This window comes from Strongylocentrotus purpuratus, unplaced genomic scaffold (assembly GCF_000002235.5).
Source record: "Strongylocentrotus purpuratus isolate Spur 01 unplaced genomic scaffold, Spur_5.0 spur5_scaffold_6, whole genome shotgun sequence".
NCBI lineage: Eukaryota > Metazoa > Echinodermata > Echinoidea > Camarodonta > Strongylocentrotidae > Strongylocentrotus > Strongylocentrotus purpuratus.
The window spans coordinates 23507277-23526457 of NW_022145612.1; the positions used below are offsets into that span (position 1 = coordinate 23507277).

At 36.9% G+C, this 19181-nt stretch overlaps 2 protein-coding genes across 3 annotated transcripts; one reads left to right on the top strand and one right to left on the bottom strand.

Moving 5' to 3' along the window:
- Positions 1-1183: 1183 nt before the first annotated feature.
- On the bottom strand, positions 1184-7803 carry LOC115929855 (gastrin/cholecystokinin type B receptor-like). Its single transcript, XM_030999929.1, has 3 exons — positions 7788-7803; positions 7325-7409; positions 1184-2120 (listed from the first exon to the last, which is right to left on the bottom strand). Exons 1-3 carry the CDS (start codon positions 7801-7803, stop codon positions 1190-1192), a joined length of 1032 nt encoding a protein of 343 aa, XP_030855789.1. The 3' UTR covers positions 1184-1189.
- Positions 7804-8306: 503 nt separating this feature from the next.
- On the top strand, positions 8307-17240 carry LOC100889160 (tyrosine-protein kinase ZAP-70). 2 transcript variants are annotated; one of them, XM_030972785.1, is made up of 4 exons: positions 8307-8476; positions 10600-10770; positions 13689-13783; positions 16244-17240. In XM_030972785.1, the coding sequence occupies exons 2-4, from the start codon at positions 10666-10668 to the stop codon at positions 16902-16904; spliced, it is 861 nt and encodes a 286-aa protein (XP_030828645.1). In that variant the 5' UTR covers positions 8307-8476; positions 10600-10665; the 3' UTR covers positions 16905-17240. The 2 variants fall into 2 exon arrangements, with proteins under 2 accessions (XP_030828645.1, XP_030828646.1); XM_030972786.1 differs by having other exon boundaries at positions 10605-10770.
- Positions 17241-19181: the final 1941 nt, after the last annotated feature.

Consider the following 19181-nt stretch of genomic DNA (forward strand, 5'->3'; position numbering starts at 1 on the left):
TTATAGGCTAATAAATAGATAAATGAATAAATAAATAAATGAATAAATAAATAGATAAATAAATAAATAAATAAATACATAAACAGATGAATAAATAAAAAAATATATACAAATGAATAAATAGATAGATAAATAAATTAATAGATAAATAAATAAATAAACTTCAATAATTAATACCAGTGCGACAGTTTGAAATCTGAACGTTTAAGTCGCGGAGGGGGGGGGGGGATTTGCGAAAAAGCCCCTGATTAACAAAAAATTGTCAAGAATTGATTTAATAAGGCCATACATTAATAATCTATTTTCTGAATTTCAAAGAGAAAATCACATTTCCAGAAAGTTCATTTTCTGCCCCTTAGCATGACACCTCAATCAGGAAAAATGAACCCGGAATAACAAAGTTCTGGTAGTTTAAAGTAATGCTTGCGTTTCCATAATTTGATTAAACGAATTCATTCTCACTTGCTGCCTGTCGTAGCAACAAACGGAGTTGACAAAAGAATTAAATCCGCTTCGTTGACGATGCACAAAGAAGACAAAAGATCTGATGCATGAATGAATGCCAATTTAGAATTTCCCTCAAAACAGAAGGGCTTGAAAATGTCTTTTTGTGGGAAAATAATGACCGTTAGTTGTCAAATGGCATTTAGCGAGCACGCTCGTTTAATTAAATAGTCTGATTTTCAGAGCCTTATACCGAGTGGTCGAACGTTTTGTGCTGCGCAAAGATTACATTTTATCAGCTTAATTTTGTCCATTACAAGAAGTGGTTTATTGATGTGGATAATTCTCATGTACCCTTTACAGCTCATTTTATGTAGCCAGTCAGTCACTCAATAGTGTCTGACACTAAAGTCTAGAAAGTAAACAGGTTTCCTTGCATAATTTGAATATTAGGACACCGCTAACGTTTAAATTTCACAGATATAGATACACGTGACATATTCATAATTCCTTCAAAATTCTACAAAATTCGATGTAGGCTGCAAAAGGGATACACTACCTTTATTTTTTGAGACGAATGATTTTAGTATTTTTTTACAAAAAACATATCTTTCGACCATGGGTGTCGATCCGTAACTGATATCTATTCATCAGGGGGGGGGGGGATGATCTATTCATTCATCCCCCCCCCTGATGAATAGGTATTACGTAAGTATCGACACCCATGCTTTCGACCCATAACCGATTAGGCATGACCATCTGTGCTTAACTCGTGATTGGGGGTTCGGATGGTCTCCATACCAAACAACGGTACGTTTTTCTGTGTTTTACCCAAACAGATTTCTTTTATAGCAGAACGAAATTTGGGATAGTGAGCTGCGTAGATAAAAGGGTTGATGGACGAGTTGATAAAGGTTATCAAGTTAAGAATCTGGCGGACGCTGCTGCTCACATAGGCTTTAGCCGTTCCTCTGAAAGAGACAACCACAAACGCGATCTGACTTGGAGACCAGGATAGAATAAAGATGATGACCACTACCAACATGATTTTGATGACACGATTCCTGGCCAGGATATGATAGGACTGCTTAGAACCGCAAGACATGGCTTGCCGCAATCGAATAGATTGTAGATGCAGTAAGATGGCCATTGCTGTCTGGGAAACCATCATCAGAACAGTAGGAACCATCAGACGTATGGCGAAATTGAACGAATTAATTATTATTAATAAAGAAGTATCGGAATTGGTGGGTACACAATAGATTCGGGACAAAAGATCACCTTGAAATAAGAATGACAGTAAGTAGTAGGAACATGATACAAATGAAAACAACCATGCTATTATGATAAAGATATAAACCCTGCGGTTTGTGAAGATGTCCTTGATGCGTAGAGGATAGACAACTGCTGCTAAGCGCTCAAAAGAGGCACCTACCAGGATATAGCTCGAAGAAACGACACAGATCCATATCAGGCAACTAGTCTGTACCAGTCGGCAATAACACGCTCCCAAAATGTTATCAGGCACTTGGAGTGCCCTTGGAATAGGAATATTGAATAATGATGTCAACAAGTCTGAAAAGGCTAGAGCTCCTACAAAAATGTCTGTAGAATTAGTAGTGGACCTACGAACTCTCATTACAACGACAACCAGGAGGTTTCCTAGAATACCGATCAATGAAATGATTAACTGAAGGATAGTCACCCATGTCCACGAGAATCGCCACACCCATATGGTTGTATCAAGCCGGGCGACCGATTCTGTGGATGGTTGGACAATTGTGACATTGGTAAACTCGCTTACGAATTCATGAATGGTTTGTAACTGATCAGAACCATCAGAACTGGATGCGCCCGTATGCATTACATCACTTGTTTTTGATGGTTGGGAGGAAGCCCCGGTATTCGTTTCGGTGGCGACTGCGGATGATGTAGTTAGGATATTGACTGAACTCCTTTTCAAAGTTTGCGGTGTCTCAGATAGACCCTCTGAATCAGATGGATGGATCAATGGGGTTTCGGACGTTGTATGTTCGGATGAATTAGCTACCATGACCAGAGAGAGCAAGATGAGGCGAAGCATTATTCGTGCCGTACTTTGTTGGACTAATTTCTTCATGATTTTTCTCTTGTGATGTTTCGCTGAATCAATGAACTATATTGGAAATTTCTTTTCCATCCACAGCGCGATATGTTAATGCTTTTATCGAAAATGGTGACGAATGGACGTATTTTGTACTACGAAAACATGTGCAACGAGAAGAACCTGCCTGACAAATACAAAATGGTAAAATAAGAACAACAAAAACAGCCATTTTATACACAAATTAAGTTTTGACTACCTAGTATAAATATTAGCCTTTATAGATGACAACGGTTAAAATTATATCGTTTTTTCATAATTCCGTATGGGTTCATGAATCGTATTCCAACGGTTCATTAACTATGAAGGGCGAAAAAGACTAAACAATAAAATCTGACCTAGAATTATGTAATCTAATCAGAGAAGATATTGAAAATACAGTTAAAATCTATAAATGTTCAATGAAGTATTATTAATCTACTGAATCATTATGGAAAATGATTATTCAATGAATGAAATGAGAGAGAAATAAATACGAAAAGGAAAGCTGAATAAAGGAATTGTAAGGACTGGCTGCCAAAATAAAACGTTTTACAGACCTTACTTTGATTTTTGTGTGAGAAAGTAAATAATTGTTATTGACGGATATTTCATCACATATTTTAAACCATTAATGTCAGAAAAAACAAAATGCCAGAGTCGAGCAACTTCTTACAAAAGATTCTGTCAGTGCTGAATTATCTCTTTCAGTATTAAATGTACGTGATCTGGTTAATAATAAACTTACAACTTGATATATTATCCTTGTATTGAAGAATAAGAGGGCCTTGAAATAAGCATGATAGAAGTATTCATATTAAGATAGATCTTACCTTTGGAAATGTGAAGAAATGTCTGGAGAGATCTAGAGTTGATGTGGAATTGTCAGGCTAGTGTGCATCGCTGCATGGAAACTGATCGAACTTCATATCGCTCACTTTATATGTAACTTGTAAAACGATCATCCGTGTGTCCGCACCACCGACTCAAAATTAACGTCACCCATCATCACCCACATACACACCCACACACCCATACACACACACGTGCGCGCGCACGCGCACACACAACGCACACACACACACACACGCACACACCACCACTTTTACGCATATGCAAATATTATGCACGAAAGGCGTACGTGACCGTACACACACGCGCATGCGCACCCGCTTCGACCTCGAATAAAGTAGACCTTTCAACCAGAGGCGGCGGGGGTATGTTAAAGTTGGAGACGGGCACCAAAAAAAAAAAAAAAAGGGGGGGGGGGTCTCTACAAGGATAATTTTATTCTGGTTCTATTAACAGCCTGATTGAGCTTTGAGTTTGTGATGTCGCATGGCCACCAATCAGACTCAATCCTTTCGAGAGAATATAACACATACACACGCACACACGCACATACGTGTAAACGCCTTCAATTGGGGAGGTAGGCAAAACACCATGAAATTGTGAAGGTAATAAATCTTTGGTTTAAAAGCAAGATTTTATCAAATTTGGGAAGAGAAAATCACAAAAAGCCTATTCCAATTTCAAATGATTTCCCCACGATCTGCCAATGGAATTTGTTGATTAAAATCATTGTTCGTTTCTGTGATAGTCCCTTTGTCCCCTTACCATCATTGAAATGTTAATCTTTGGTTTATGAGCAATTTATGTTGTATAAATGCTTATTTCCCATAACAACCATGTACACAGGTGGATCTAGGATTTTTGGGCCGGTGGGGAGGGGTGAAAATAGTTTGGAGATCACCCTTTGTTCCCTTACCATCATTAACGTGTCAAACAACGACTAGATGAGCTGACATTAATAGCATTTACGTGAAATATGAGTAAAATAGCAACATATAAGTAACAAATTTCAGTAAGACATCAACTGCAAGTTAAATCCACCAATCCCGTCTGGGTAATTCATACGATTCTGATGGCATATCCAGAGAAAAGAAAAAAGAAAACATAACAAAAGAAAATCTCTCATATAATGACAAACTATATAGGGTTTGTTGACGTTATATGTTTTTTCATATTTTGTTTGAATTAAGTAATACGTTATTCAACTCTGATAACAAAATACAAAAAAATCTACTAAATCGTAATGGCCTTACACAATCAAGATAATTTGGATATTATGTGCAGGTTATAAGGTCACAAAGTATAACTTCTGCGTTCAAAGTTCCTGACCTTTTTTAAGTCTTTAAAACAAGAATGTCCACATTGAATGAGCTACCATATCCTAACGTTGGAATATCATGTTATTTAAAAAAGCTGTATCTTCAAAAGATGATTATTGACTTGCATTGTCCTTTCTAATGATTTCCTTCCGACTGGAAAGGAACTTTAACTTCGACAAAAAAATATCAATATTTATGGAATGTGTTGCTGATTAAACGTATCTTTTCCTTCACTTATAAGTGAAGGTTGAGTTCAGGGGAGAGGTGTAAAACAATTTGTGAGCGTTTTCATTGTTATTATGCAAGTGTAGAAGAACATCAGAGGAAAAATGTTCCTTGAAAAGCCTGGCCTTTCAAATGCCTTCATATTCTAAATACGACATGTAAAAACTTATAAATGTGGGCCTCATTTTTATGCCACATGCTTGTGTAGTCCCATCTTTCTGTGTACTGTGCTTGTTACTTTTACCGAGACTGGGCCAACTTTCTTATCTGACATTTGATGATTCCAGAACCTTAATTGCAGTACTCACCAATGCTTATGAATATGGTATATGATCAACTATTTCTGATCGATTTCACATGAACAGAACTCCACTAAATCTTTAAATGGTGCTCTCGTATCAACTTTTTCAAATGTCTGTACTGTATAAATACGTACTTCTTTGTATGCATTAATAACGACAATTTCTAACTGAGAGGACTAATTAGCAAGTGCTTGAAGAAAAAGGCCTGCTTAGCTTTTTTTACATTTTGAATGGCAGTCAAATGTATTTGTTTATTTCTGTTGGAGTTAGGCAGACCTTTAATCCTATTAGTGGAAAAATGATAGCTTACAATTCTATCATATTAGTGGATTTTTTTTAATAAGCTTTAATAATTTAATAATTTAAGCTTTACTAATAACAATTAAACGCTGGTGCGCGATTAAAAATCCTTTGACACACTCAAGTTCTGTCTGAAGGATTCTTATACTTTTTTCGATTCATTTTGATCTTTTATTGTAGAGCCATCATTAAGCAGTATTTCTTAAAGCTTACAATATGCCTATATATAGCTCGAGACAATAAAGTGGAATTTAGCAGAAAGGGATTATCCTTAATCCATAAGCAGTTTTTGCTCCTTAGTATCGACATAGGCCTACGTACCGTCAAAGTAATTGATACACAAAGCAGGCCTAAGATATTTTAACAGTTTAGATTGTTAGGTCATGTATATGAAAAAGTTTAGGTTTCCGTTTTACTATTAATCTGTATTTTGGAACCCTAAACACGACACACGACAAAACGACACGACACCACAACTGCACGACCTTTTAGCGCACGACCTTTAAGCGAATATCGTGCATGGTGTGAACCTGATTTTTTTCGTTTTTCATCTAGCATGTCGCGCCTACGTGTTGTTTTGTCATTATTTTGTCGTCTAGCAAGTCGCACCTACGCGTAATGTTGTCGTTTGTCGTCTAGCATGTCGCGCCTACGTGTAGATGTGTCGTTTGTCGTGTTTGGTTCGTAGAGCCCTAGTGATTTAACAAGGAGTTACGAATGCTAATCGTACACACGAATAAAACAGTCCAAACATAATACATTCAACACCAATCGCACAAATTCGGAACACATACGTAGTCGATTAGACAAAAGACAGAAAACTTTCCTGTCTTGTTTGTCTTACAACAGCTAATCCGCTGTTCAACCTTATAGATTTGGACTCGAGTGAACGTTCGTTATATGGGCCCTTCATATTCAATTTTTATTTCATTTTAGCAGAATTTTCTTTTGTTAAAGCTTTTTTAAAAACATTTCATGCTTAAGAAGTTTATTGAACACGGGCCCAGGTGTCAGTCTCCTTTTTCATGAAATGTCACTTTGATTGCGTTATCACGGCGCCCCGCGCCCGTGGAGGCAGTTATTAGAAGCATCGTTTGCACTGCCCATGATCCACCCTGTGATCATTTTTGTACAACGTCACTATCACATGGCGCGTGTGCAGTGGGATTTAATTACGTACAATGCGTCATTTGCTTTTTTGACGTAGAGTTATGAATGAATGGTGGTGTTTTTGTTTTTAATACCTGACTGCCGGGCTGACTGCTAAGAAAGCATACATGCTTGTAAGTAAGCAACCAGACGGCCGACGGCTTTAGGGACCTGGTAATGAGGGACCTGGTAATGAGGATTAATGCCTTACCAAAGGGCTTTAGTGTATCGCCTTGGTTTCGAACCCGGGTCACTGTGATCGAGACCGCTGCTCTACCGACATGAAGCGACAAAGACCGGCACGGCTTTATCGCTTCATGTCAGAATGATATCGTACCAAAAAAAGCAACTTAAAACAACTAAACACGATAAAACAAGTGAATGTAGTTTTAAAAGATTAACTAAATTTAAGACTTACTAAGCCCTCAATATCAAATTATAGTCTCCAGTGAGTTTCGAATGAAACTAGAATTTTGAAACAATTTTTGAAGGCGTGCAGGTTTGTTGAAGTGGGGCTATCAACCGGTTGCCTCCCCTGAAGGTTAATCTAAAGAGAATATTAAAATCTGAATGAAAGTAAGAATGTGATATAAAAAGGAAAATAAAAGAGAGCAAGAGAAGACGGAGGGAAAATATAATTGATTAGAGCAAGACATGCAGGCAAATGTGACGGGTCGCCAAAGAAAAAGATTTCGTCTTTCCACGCCACATAAGTATATCAGTTATGCTCGATTTTGGGGGAAATTAAGCTGATTTTAGTCGCTTTAAATTAGGGCACATTTTATAGTGATAGGAAAAGCATTTATTTAAAGGAAGGCACTGATTTGAAAGGAAAGGGGGACACGTGCCAACAAATAAAAGGACCCCTTACAGATATGAAAAGGGGCAATTATTAAGAGAGGAAGGGGCACTTCTTACAAAGGAAAAGGGCATCTCTAATATTTGAATAGGGACAACTTTCAGAGGGAAAGGGGGCAGTTATCAGAGGTGCATGGTAAAGGGCACTTATATGAAGAAGAAAATATTGATTCATGAATAATTTACGAGGTGGTAGTATTTGTTGCATGGACTCACGACCTTCACTTGCCATCCTACTATATGAAGAAGAAAGGGGGCTCTATTCTAATGTAAAATGATGCACTTTAGGGGTACTTGAAAAATGGCATGGCACTACATCCCCTACCCCCCGTCTCGGAGCCTCGCCTCTGGTTGATTTTAAACAGCAAATTGAAGAAGTTTTCAAGGAATATATTTAATCTTCTAAATTGTGACTTATAATTATGGTCGGACACTTATTCGTCAGTGCTACTTGACAAATATTTTTTGTTAAATCCGTAGGCAAAATAGAAGGCTTCATGGACACTCAAGACCATCATACTATTATTCCTGATACCAATATTGATTCATGAATAATTTACGAGGTGGTAGTATTTGTTGCATGGGCCCACGACCTTCACTTGCCAGCCTACTATATTCGCCACTGGGATTAGTTACGGGAATTTCCCTGTTGCGTCTCACACGGATCGTGTCGTCCGTATTACAGCAGCGGTATTCATGCATGACGGTATATACGCCAGGGACTTGATACAGGGCGGACGGGCACGACATGCATTATTTACTTGAGCTGCGAGTGTGGTAGTGCGCGTGCCACTTGGTGTGAATGCTCTGTCGTAGTTTTCCTGTTTCTTTTGGAACTGTTCACTTTCCTTTAAATCTAGTCTATCAGCCCAAAACTTGAATGCCGTTTCCCATTCGGCGTCGAGGTACAGTATTTTAATTCTTGTTTATTTTTGTGTCTACTTCTGACATTTTATTTTCGAGGCGAAGTCATGTATTTTTTGTGTGTGATTGTGCGTACACTGCAGTATGCTTTCTAATTCCACAGTGCAGTCCGTCTCGGTGCACTCTGCTCTAATCTAAGTCTTATTGTGGAATTGTGTGCGTGAATTCAGGAAGTATGAAGCTGTGTTTACTACTGTCTGTCGAGTGTGTCTACTCATTCCTAAGGAGATTCAAGAGCATTGGTCCATCCTACATGTAAGGCTGTTGTTGCATAATTGTTAAATGACTGTTTATATGTAGCAAAGATTCTACATCGATTAAAGATAAAGACCAGTTATGGTCATGCGATTGCATTGTGAAAAAAACATTGTGGAATCGATCAGAAAATGTTAATCATCTAGCATATAAGTAGGGTGTCTGAACGATTTTTCAATTTTCAATTTGGGATCGTTTTTCACCATTTTTGTTTGATATTTGAATAAAAAATGTTATCAGAATAATACATTTCAAATTTCAAGTCTCACCGATGTTTCTATCAAAAGTTACAGCCCCTCCAACACGCTGGTATATTCATATCATTTTGGTCAAAATCGACGAAAAAGACGTCCACGCAGAGTGATGTTGTTTTGCTAAATTTAGCCAAACAGCTGTATCGCGCGATATGCAAGCGTATGCATATCGTACGCATGCTGCTAAGCCAATCCGCGACTTGCAGCTTGAGCTACGCTGTCTCCGAGACATGTGCGATTGACTAGTATGGTTGGCGTTCGTCGCACAATAAACCCGGAAGTGAATGCACGTTATAGTCAATGGCAATATCGCGGAGACAACGCACGTGTCTCCGCGATATTGCCATTGACTATAACGTGTATTCACTTCCGGGTTTATCGAGGGAATTGCCAACCATAATTTCAGTCACTATAATTTGGGGTTTCGTTCGTGCGCGGAGATGTTACGCGATGTAACCATGGTTTGGACTGAGCGGAGCGCACGCCTCCTAATTAGCTGATCCACCAAATAGCGAGAAGGGTATTTTTAAACTGTTATCAGTTGTGATCCCTGGGGGCTAGCGAAAATATAATCACATAGAATTGTTCCTTAGGACTGGGACTACTTATCGATCGGGGCGTCATATCTCAAAAGTGACAAACCTCAGAGTTAGCCAGGACACAATGTTTAAATTGCTGTTTTGACCAAGATATTTTTAGAATTTCGGGGGCTACGCCCCTTTGGAAATATTGGAATTCACCTGCTCTTTCATATGACACCTCATTCATTGATTATCACCTTCAGGATCACAACTGATAAAGGTTTGAATCTCGATTTGAAAAAAAAAAATTGACTTTTTTTGCATGGTCGCGCAATGCACGTAGGCTGCATAGGGATGCGTGTAATCTCTATGGGAAGAATTTTAGCACACAACATCGGGTGCGCGATCAGACACCCTAATATAAGTATTGGTGTGTACTGCAAGGTTCTGGAATCATCAAAATGATAAGAAATTAGGCCAAGTCTTCGTAAAGTTACGAGCACTGTACACAGAAAGATGTATATGGAACTACACACACGTGCGCATCACGTGTGTTTAGCTCTCACACACCAATAGATAAGCTAATTTACCGAATATATCAATTAGTAGGCGGTTTCCCGGCAAATTTTTTATCATCATGTATTATTCAAAACATACTCTTTCACATGATTGGTAATAAGAGCTTCCATTTCATTTTTTGAAAGTGGGGCGTTTCCAATACCGGTCTTTACCTTGAATAACAGTTACAGTTTCTGTGTAGATTTACCCTCAGTAAGGTAGACAGATAGAGGATTGAGGCAACAAATGTGCTACACACTTTGTTTTCAAACATAAGTTCAACTTTCAAGGACTGAAAATGTTCCAATTTATCATTTATCATTATCTCCAAACCAACTTTTTTGACAGGGATCTAGGGATGCATGATGTCTGGATTGAAATAATAGAGTTTGTGTTCATTGAGCCCTTCCGGGGGATATCCGAAATGTAAAGAAATGATCTCAAATTATGATTTAATCTTTATAGGTGGACTTGGAATTATTTACCTTTTGTTATGGATTTGTTTCTTAATTCAAGTGTAGAGAAGAGAGACACAGATGCAAGAAGATCTGGTGCGACGTAAAGAGTGGTCGAATTCAGAATATGCAGAGGGGTGGGCCAGGAGTACCGCAGATGTCTGCGAGACCATCCATCTTTGAATATGCTGAGGCCCTCCCTTTCTTCCATGGAAGACTTACAAACACCGAGGTGAGAAGGGGACTTAATGTTTTCATCGATTGTTCTTGGTATTCGTCATGAAGGGTAAACCAAATTCAAATGAATGATAGTTGGGGGGCAGGGAGGGGGGAAGGGGTAGGTGTCTATGCTCCATCAATCAAGCTATGGAAGATCGGAGGCATTCATCACGTTGTGGCTGACTTTAATTTAATTTTCATCATCATCATCTGATATATGGGAGTGAGGTGTAATCCTGTAGATCTCCCGGTCATATTCCAAAATATAAGTTCAATTGACAGTTTGTGACTTAAACGGAGTGCAAAAAGCATGGATGTCAAGTTACATAAAATTATTTGGCACGCCAGCTTTTATCTAAACCAGTCTTAAAAATATCTATGTTATGTGCAGTGACTAGAGATTTTGGCAGTTTATTCCATAAATTAATAACAAGTTTACTGAAGAAACAGCCTCTGACATTTAGCTTGTGGCGAGTATTGAAAAGTCTACCGGTAAGCAGATGTCCACGAGTGAATTGGTACTCTGGTCTCTTGAAAAATGTTCTGGACTGAGTCTGTCAATACCATGAAGTATTTTATAAATCTGGATCATATCAGCTATCTCACGCACAGCATGGCACAGATTAGAGACAAAATGACCCAGTGTAAAAATTTACCAAGTCATGCATGCCTCTATTCTTTGCTTAACAGTTCTTGAAGGAGAAATTAAAATATACCAGTCAACTGTAAATGATATGTGCACAGCTATAAATGATATGTGCACAGCTATAATTTAAGACTTGGGTACCTTGCATGCCCATTTTGTGCGAGTGTGTATGGGTGCTTCGACTAGTTTACTCAAAAGTCTCCTTTAATAAAAATATTATGTTAAATTGAGAATGTATCTAAACTTGCAACACATTTTTGACTTGCCAGAAGTAATATTTGAAGCTTATATTTTGAATGTATACGGTAGACTATATTTTCTGGTGGTTGATAACATTTAAAGTGAAGTCCAATAATGAATTTATGAGAAGAAGGATCGCTAAGAAAGCTCTGGAGGAAAGCAGAAAGTTTGTGAGAAAGTATGAATGGTTTAAAAGATGAGACAACAACTTTTATGCAAATCTTATGATTGGGTAATCGATCATTCTACTGTGATATTGTGAACATTTGTTGATCACTTAAAGGTAAAGACCAGTATTGGAAACGCCCCAATTTCAAAAATTGAAATGGAAGCACTTATTATCAATCATGTGAAAGAATATGTTTTGACTAATATATGATGATAAAAAATTGCCGGGAAACCGCCTACTAATTGATATATTTGGTAAATTAGTTTATCTATTGGGATGTGAGAGATAAACGCATGTGTCGCGCACATGTGCGTAGTCCCATATACATCTTTATGTGTACAGTGCTTGTAACTTTACGAAGACTGGGCCAAATTTCTTTTCATTTTGATGATTCCAGAACCTTGCAGGACACACCAATACTTATATGCTAGATGATCAACCTTTTCTGATCGATTCCACAATGTTTCTTTCACAATGCAATCGCATGACCATAACTGGTCTTTATCTTTAAACATGAATTTCCCTTTCTCTCTAGAGTATGCGTTGAAGCATACATTGAAAACATTGAAATGTGAATTTCAACTGAATCGTTGTAATACTAAATTTATTTTAATGGGCTTAATAGTTAATATGGGGGTCAAACTTAATAATGATAATAATACATAACATTTATTAGGCGCTTAATACGGGGTGTTTCTAAGCGCACCATTGTCCGACTTAAAATTACCAACTAAAACTTATAATAAACACAAAAAATTTAAATCTGTTCTTTATTCAATAAATCACTGTACATAATAACAAAAATAAAAATAAAAACAAACTTGGCATTATTGATTTGTAAAACAAGGATCTATACTTTCATATTAAATGTAAACAGTCTGCAATTAATGTGTGCATTAGAAGGCAATTTTAACACTTGGGAATGGCTCTTGAAGGCAATGTCATTTCCTCCTAATGTGCTTTGGTTGTTATGTTTCCTTTAAAAAAAATTAATTGTTTTCAAAGCATAATTGTTTTTAAAAAAGAATGATATCACATTTATCTGATGCTAAGGTTTATTTTTTTAAGATGGTGAAGACGGGTGATTTTTCAGACTGTTGTAAACTACATTCGGGTTCTCCATTGTTAAGACATAATAACAATAATAATGTTAGGCTTTAATATACAGCGCTTGCGCTTAATAAGTAGCAACTGAGCAAACATATTCGTGGACTAATGAGTGACTTTAAGAATTAAATATTAAGGCAAGAAAAAACAATATGCTATGAGAATGGAATAGTTACACTAAATTGGTTACATCAGTTAATAAAAATAAAAACTGTGCTTATAAAGCGCTTACCACCAAAATCTCTAAGCGCTAAGGAAGAATGACAGTACATGAATATTCTAAATGCAATCCTTTATTGTAAACAACAAAAACAAAAATTAAGATCTCTGGAGAAAGTATAACATGAATATTACCAGTTAACAGTAAAGACCACAAAAATGAAGACAAAGAATTTTTGCTATATATACTATACCTGTAAACCAGAAGCACAGTTCATGATCAAATTACTCATTTTAATTGCTCTGTGAGAGTAGACCCATTTCCTGTGCAAAGGTTTTCCTGTGCCCTGCATGTTGTGTTTACACTACACATAGTCACGTAGTTTGGTAAGATTCTGTCTCTGTAGTGTAGGATTATAACAGATTATGATCACATCGCAGTGTCACATTTATGTAACCCGTTTTTTGACAGACCTATAGTATGTATACAATTATGAGATTATTAAAAATGTGGTCAAGATTCCCAATAAGAGGACTGTTGACCACATTAGTATTTATTTATTAATGCTATTTGTCCTTACTGATGAGCTGTTGTTTTTATTTCCTTTAGGAGGATAGAATATTCAAGTACTACTTGGATAAAAGAGGAGCTTTCTTACTGAGGAAGAGTAATTCGCAGCCAGATACCCTTGTTGTTTCTATTGTGTAAGTCCACAAACAATTGTTTTGTTTAAGGCTGATTAATCATATTATACTTCAACATAAAGTACTGCAATATGTTTTATATTTCATTCATATATATATATTGGTCTTATATGACCAAGATAGAAAGAAAGGAAATATCCTCTGCAGCATTTCTTTATTTATGCCTCCACCCAGGTGCCAAAGGTGGTGCCAAAGGCATTATGTTTCCTGGTTGTCCATCTGGCCGTCCTGCTTTTTTGTTAACGTGATATCTCAAGAACCAAGAATTGTCCTGGAAACCTAAGTTGAAAAATATTTGAAATAAGGGATGGGGTTAGAAATAGTTTCTCCCATAGACCAATAAATTGTGCCCATATTTCTTGTATAGTTTCATAGGTCTACACTGTATATGCACTGCTTTTAAGTATTTGTGATATCCAGTAAGATTTGATAGTGATGTTAAAGGTATTTTGTTGGTTTCAAAAATTCAAAGTGTCTTACTCACAATTATTTACCGGTACTCATTTTTTATTTCCCACCTTTTTAACCTACGTCAGAGTTCAGAGTACCGGTAGATGAAAGAAAGATAGTGAAAGATATATAATTTTATTTCTTGAGTACCGGTAGTCAATTTATATTTTAAATCTTGGAAATACCTAGAAGGACAAACAAAGAGCAATAGTATGTCCATACGTACATGTCATCCGTATAGAGCCACAAGGGTGTTAACTCTGTGTTAAGTATATGCGTTATTGTCTTTCTGGCTTCCAACAGGTGATATAGTGAGTTATCAATTTTGATATGCCTGGTGTAAAGTGTTGATATCCACATAAAAAGTGTATTTTCAGTGTATGATCAAAGCTTCCTAAATTATAGTTTCACATTAAAAGCTTTTATGAATGGTGAAAGGAAATCCGTTTGGTTGCTTTTGGTTTCCTGATTGTGAAACTACTTGTATCCATGGCGTGATTACTTTCGATGGCATATGATTGATTTTGATGGCCCATTAGTTAGATCTTCTTTAGAGTAATGCATGCTAGGGAAGGTGACTGTTACAAATTGTCAATGTTTGATAATGGGATTAAAGAAAAATGATATGAGCCGATGTATTCTAAGATAAAAGACAACCGATACCCAGGGATAGGCAAAGAACAAGTGTATCAAAAAAAGGAGAGGTAGAATATGCTTGCCAATGACAAGGAAATCAAATAAGGAGATTACAAGTGGGTATTGTTATCATGAAGTATGTTATTTATTTAGAGGGATGAGGCTATACTGTCAAATGTAATGCAGACTGAGATTTTGACTTTGGAAATCAAAGGTTGTATGAAAGTGCCTACGGTATGTGTTACTTATGTTTCAGTTCTATCACAAAATTTTTAATACCAAAGTGATGATTCTAATTTCCATCATTGTTTTGCAAGTTGCAACCATAAGGCCAACAAAAGTTCTTTGATTGTCCTCTATTGCTTTTCTGGAATAGGGGCGGGCGGGCGGATTTTTTTTTTTTTTTTTTTTTTTTTTAAAACTTCATTTTGTGTGTGTCTTTTTTTTTCCCCATTTAAAAAAAAAAAAAAAAAAAAAATTCCATAGAAAAAAAATAATCAAAAATCATTGGGATGTCAAGCATTTAAACAAACAAAGTCTATAAAACACTTTAATATGGTAAAAGACTAGTTTAATTTACAATGTATATCAAGACTAACACAAAAAGTATTTTTTTGCTTTGAAATACAGCACCTTTTAAATCTCCATTGTACTATTTATAGCTACTTGCGCCCTCTATATAGCAAACAATGCCTAATCGGTGACCATTGGTCCCCCATGATCCTCTTTATCTTATGGTAACTGAGAGCTTATTTGATGAGATAACCACCTGTCCAATGACCTTGCAGGGTGGTCTAATCCCTCCTGTAAACTAGTACAGATGGGCTTTAAATTTTAAAATGAGTTAAAGAATGCTCAGAACCTGATTTGAATGAACGACATTTTGACATAGAAAAATAAAAAAATGGCAAGTTTAATAAATACAGAATTGCGTACTGAAAAGACCAAACTGGCAACGGAACGCATTTCGTAAATGCATAAAGTAGTATGTTTGGCATTTAAGATTGCTCCCCAAAAAACATTGAATTAAAAAAAATAATAAAAAAAAATAAAAAAAATAGAATAAAAAAATAAAACAAATTATTATTATTTTTTTTTTTAAATACAGGCCGCCCGTAAATGACGAGCGGACGGTCAAGGACAATCGAAGGATTTTTTGTTGTTGACCTAAGCCAGTTCATAGTTACAGTTGGTTTATGTGCGGGTAAAAATGTTATACTGAGTACAAATAACCTGAATACGCTGTGGTGTACATACAAATTTGGGTCACTACTACTCTCCACTAATTTATTCAAACAGACCTTTGAAGCAGTATGAAGTATAGGGGAAATATATTTTATGATTTTTGTACTCTCTTTTATATTTTGTGCGTAGGGTTGACTGTAAGAACATCTTCCACATCAAGGTAGAGCAGAAGCATGGTAAAATTTGCATCCTCCAGAGCGACGCGGTCTTCCCATCCCTGGCCTATCTCATAGAATACTTCCACATCAATCCCTTCCCAGGTACCAAACACAAAGAACTCTATCTCACCAAAGCCATCAGTGCTAGCAAGTTCTCACCAGGACCTGCTGCGGCTCCTCCTCTAGGGGGGCGAGCACCTCCCCTCTCCAGCGAGGAGAAGACGCCTTCCATTGATGAACGTCCACCCATGCCGCTTCCGTCCTCTCAGAATCCGATCTACGCGGAGTACCGCCATCTCTACTCTCGTGTTGAGAAGACGGAATCGGACCAGCTGGACCTGATATTACGGCTTTGCGAGGAAGTGGACATAGAGCTTCAAAATGTGGGTCGTTTGAAGTGCTCTTGTGGTCTCTACATGGAGGAATCCAAGCTCATAGACGATTGGATGATGCATCGGGACACAGAGGGCGAGGCCACCAGAGGCCGCATCTTTTTCCTCGATACAAAGACTAACCAATCAACCTGGAAACTGCCACAAGAAGTAGAGATGGAAATCAAAAGAAATCATCCTGAAAAATGGAAGCTGCTTTGTCGGCTGTTGAAAGAACCTATTGCTAATTATGACTTCTAGATGGGCAAACAAAGATCAAGCAAGGATAAGGTCCTTTCAAAAGGCAATGAACCAAAAGACGATGAAATTTTAGGAATAGTAAACAAAATATCTGGAGATAGATCACAGTAGAGGAAGCTTACGGATCGATGTCAAAGTGTAGAAGGAAGAAACTATGGTCCTTAAAGGTTTGGTATGGTTCTAGGAAGAATGCATCAAAGTCGTTACAGATTTGTTTGTATTTTGTCACAGTTCTGGTGAGTGTCGTCTATGAGATGAAGAAAATCTGTACTTAATTTTCCATGTTTGGCATCTTGGTATGACAGAATTAATGTATGCTTTACACACTTCTTCTGTGAAAGCAATTGTCCTGTACGTCACATACTACATCTAAGATTTCAGTATATATCTGATCATGATTGTATTAAAGGTAATACAAAGTTTTTGGAAATTTTGAAATTGGGTGGGTAGTGATTCTTTACAATTTTGAAATATTTGGATGCCCGTGTGGATGTATTATAAGCACTAGAAAATTTACCCACTAAAACACTTCTGCTTTCAAGAAAAATTGAATCTAAAAAATTACCGGTGCTCCCGGTAAATTCAGATGAATTTCAAAAAGCGCCCACGGCTGTACAATAGTAGCTGCGACCATGAAAATCTCAGATTATGTAGGTGTAATGTATAATTTCCAAACGGGAATAGCTCATTGGTCGATTTTAGTCAAGAAATGTTGTTTTATAGCTTAATTAATATATTGACCTTTAGAGGGAGCTATACAACATAAAGAGTGTATTATTTACAATTTCATAACTTTAGACTCGATTTCAAACGCGACAACGATCACTGAATATTGTAGGATCGCATATGCTTCCAATATGTTAATTTGAACCAAATTCATGACCATTACCAAAACTTTGTATTACCTTTAAGTTTATAGCTCTACTAGAGCTTTTATCAGATCAAATTTGAGTTGAAAAGACACATGTGATGTACATGTAAGTGACGTCAATATAATTATGTTCAGAAGTCTATATAGAATATATTGTGACATTACAGGACAGCAATTTACCAAATGCTTTGGACTTCCCTGTCTTGGTACTTAAGGATTGTTTTCCACCTATCCAAGATATAGCTTTCTCAGGCATGAAAGACAACTCACACGTTATGTTGAGATGTATTTATACAGATTACATACAGTAATGTTTTCTTTATATAAAAGGTTTACTATGCAAGATATAACCACGAGCAATGTTAAGGGTCATTGGTGTACCAGTATTGTGTGATATATTTCAAATGTTTAAAAGGAAAGATTTCTAATTCAGTTTGAGAGAAAAATTCACCCAGTGTCAACATATCGTCGCTGTTTTCACGAAGTGATGGTAGTGAAACAAAATTGCATTCAGTTTGCGTTACGATTTTCCTCACTACCGTCACTTCGTGAAAATAGGGACGATATTATGTTCATTAATGTATGGTATTATTATTATTTTAATAATTTACATCAGCTGGACTTCTTTAAGATCAAAACATGATCTTATTAGCATAATATAATTAATGCATTACAATCCTGCATAGTTATTATCCTCTATGGTGTGTAAACTTCCAACTAGCATGACTGTAAAGCCATCGTTCATGAAATCAGAAACTGCCATGACATAAGACTTTGCAACTTGTAAATGAGAGCTATTCCTATGGCATGAGGCTTTTCACGAATTGGAAAAAATTCAGTGTTGTATCAGTTGTGGTTTAACTCTTAAGCTGCCACCCATACAATGCACCCAATGCCACAGTGCTAATTCCTATTGTGCCAGCCACAAATCTCCTGTGTGCTAAATTAATTTTAGGGTTGGTTCAAGTGCGTGTTATTTAAATCTTTACAAAAAATAAATCACTGAATTACTCGAGAAAATCCAATCTGACTGTTGTATACAAAGACGCGTAATCCAAAGCCGATAATCTGATGGACGCGATGGTACTTTGAATAGCGCTGCAAAAGCACTCAGCACGGTGAAATGGGCATGAACAATAACTGTTATTACATATGCGCCCTTGCGTGCACAAAGCAGACAAGCGGTGGCTCGCTAGCATGAACGTAGCAGTCAATCTATAGCACGCTCGCGTGCACAGAGCACTATAACAATAGCGCGCTAGCAGTCTCATGGCAGGATATGAGTTAATAAAATCACAGCATATGAAACTTCACAACAAAGAACCGCTCTCAGAAATTCATGAACATGTCACGCACATGTAAGTTTCTGTTTGTCTTACATGAGATTGAACATACATGATAGTGTC

Coding starts and splice junctions, on each gene's coding strand:
- LOC115929855 (XM_030999929.1), bottom strand. Junction 2,121..7,324: donor TTCCCTCCGTCTTCTCTTGC/TCTCTTTTATTT, acceptor AATCATTTCATT/GATCGGTATTCTAGGAAACC.
- LOC100889160 (XM_030972785.1), top strand. CDS start 10,666: ATGCAGAGGGGTGGGCCAGGAGTACCGCAGATGTCTGCGAGACCATCC. Junction 10,771..13,688: donor GAAGACTTACAAACACCGAG/GTGAGAAGGGGA, acceptor TATTTCCTTTAG/GAGGATAGAATATTCAAGTA. Junction 13,784..16,243: donor ACCCTTGTTGTTTCTATTGT/GTAAGTCCACAA, acceptor TTTTGTGCGTAG/GGTTGACTGTAAGAACATCT.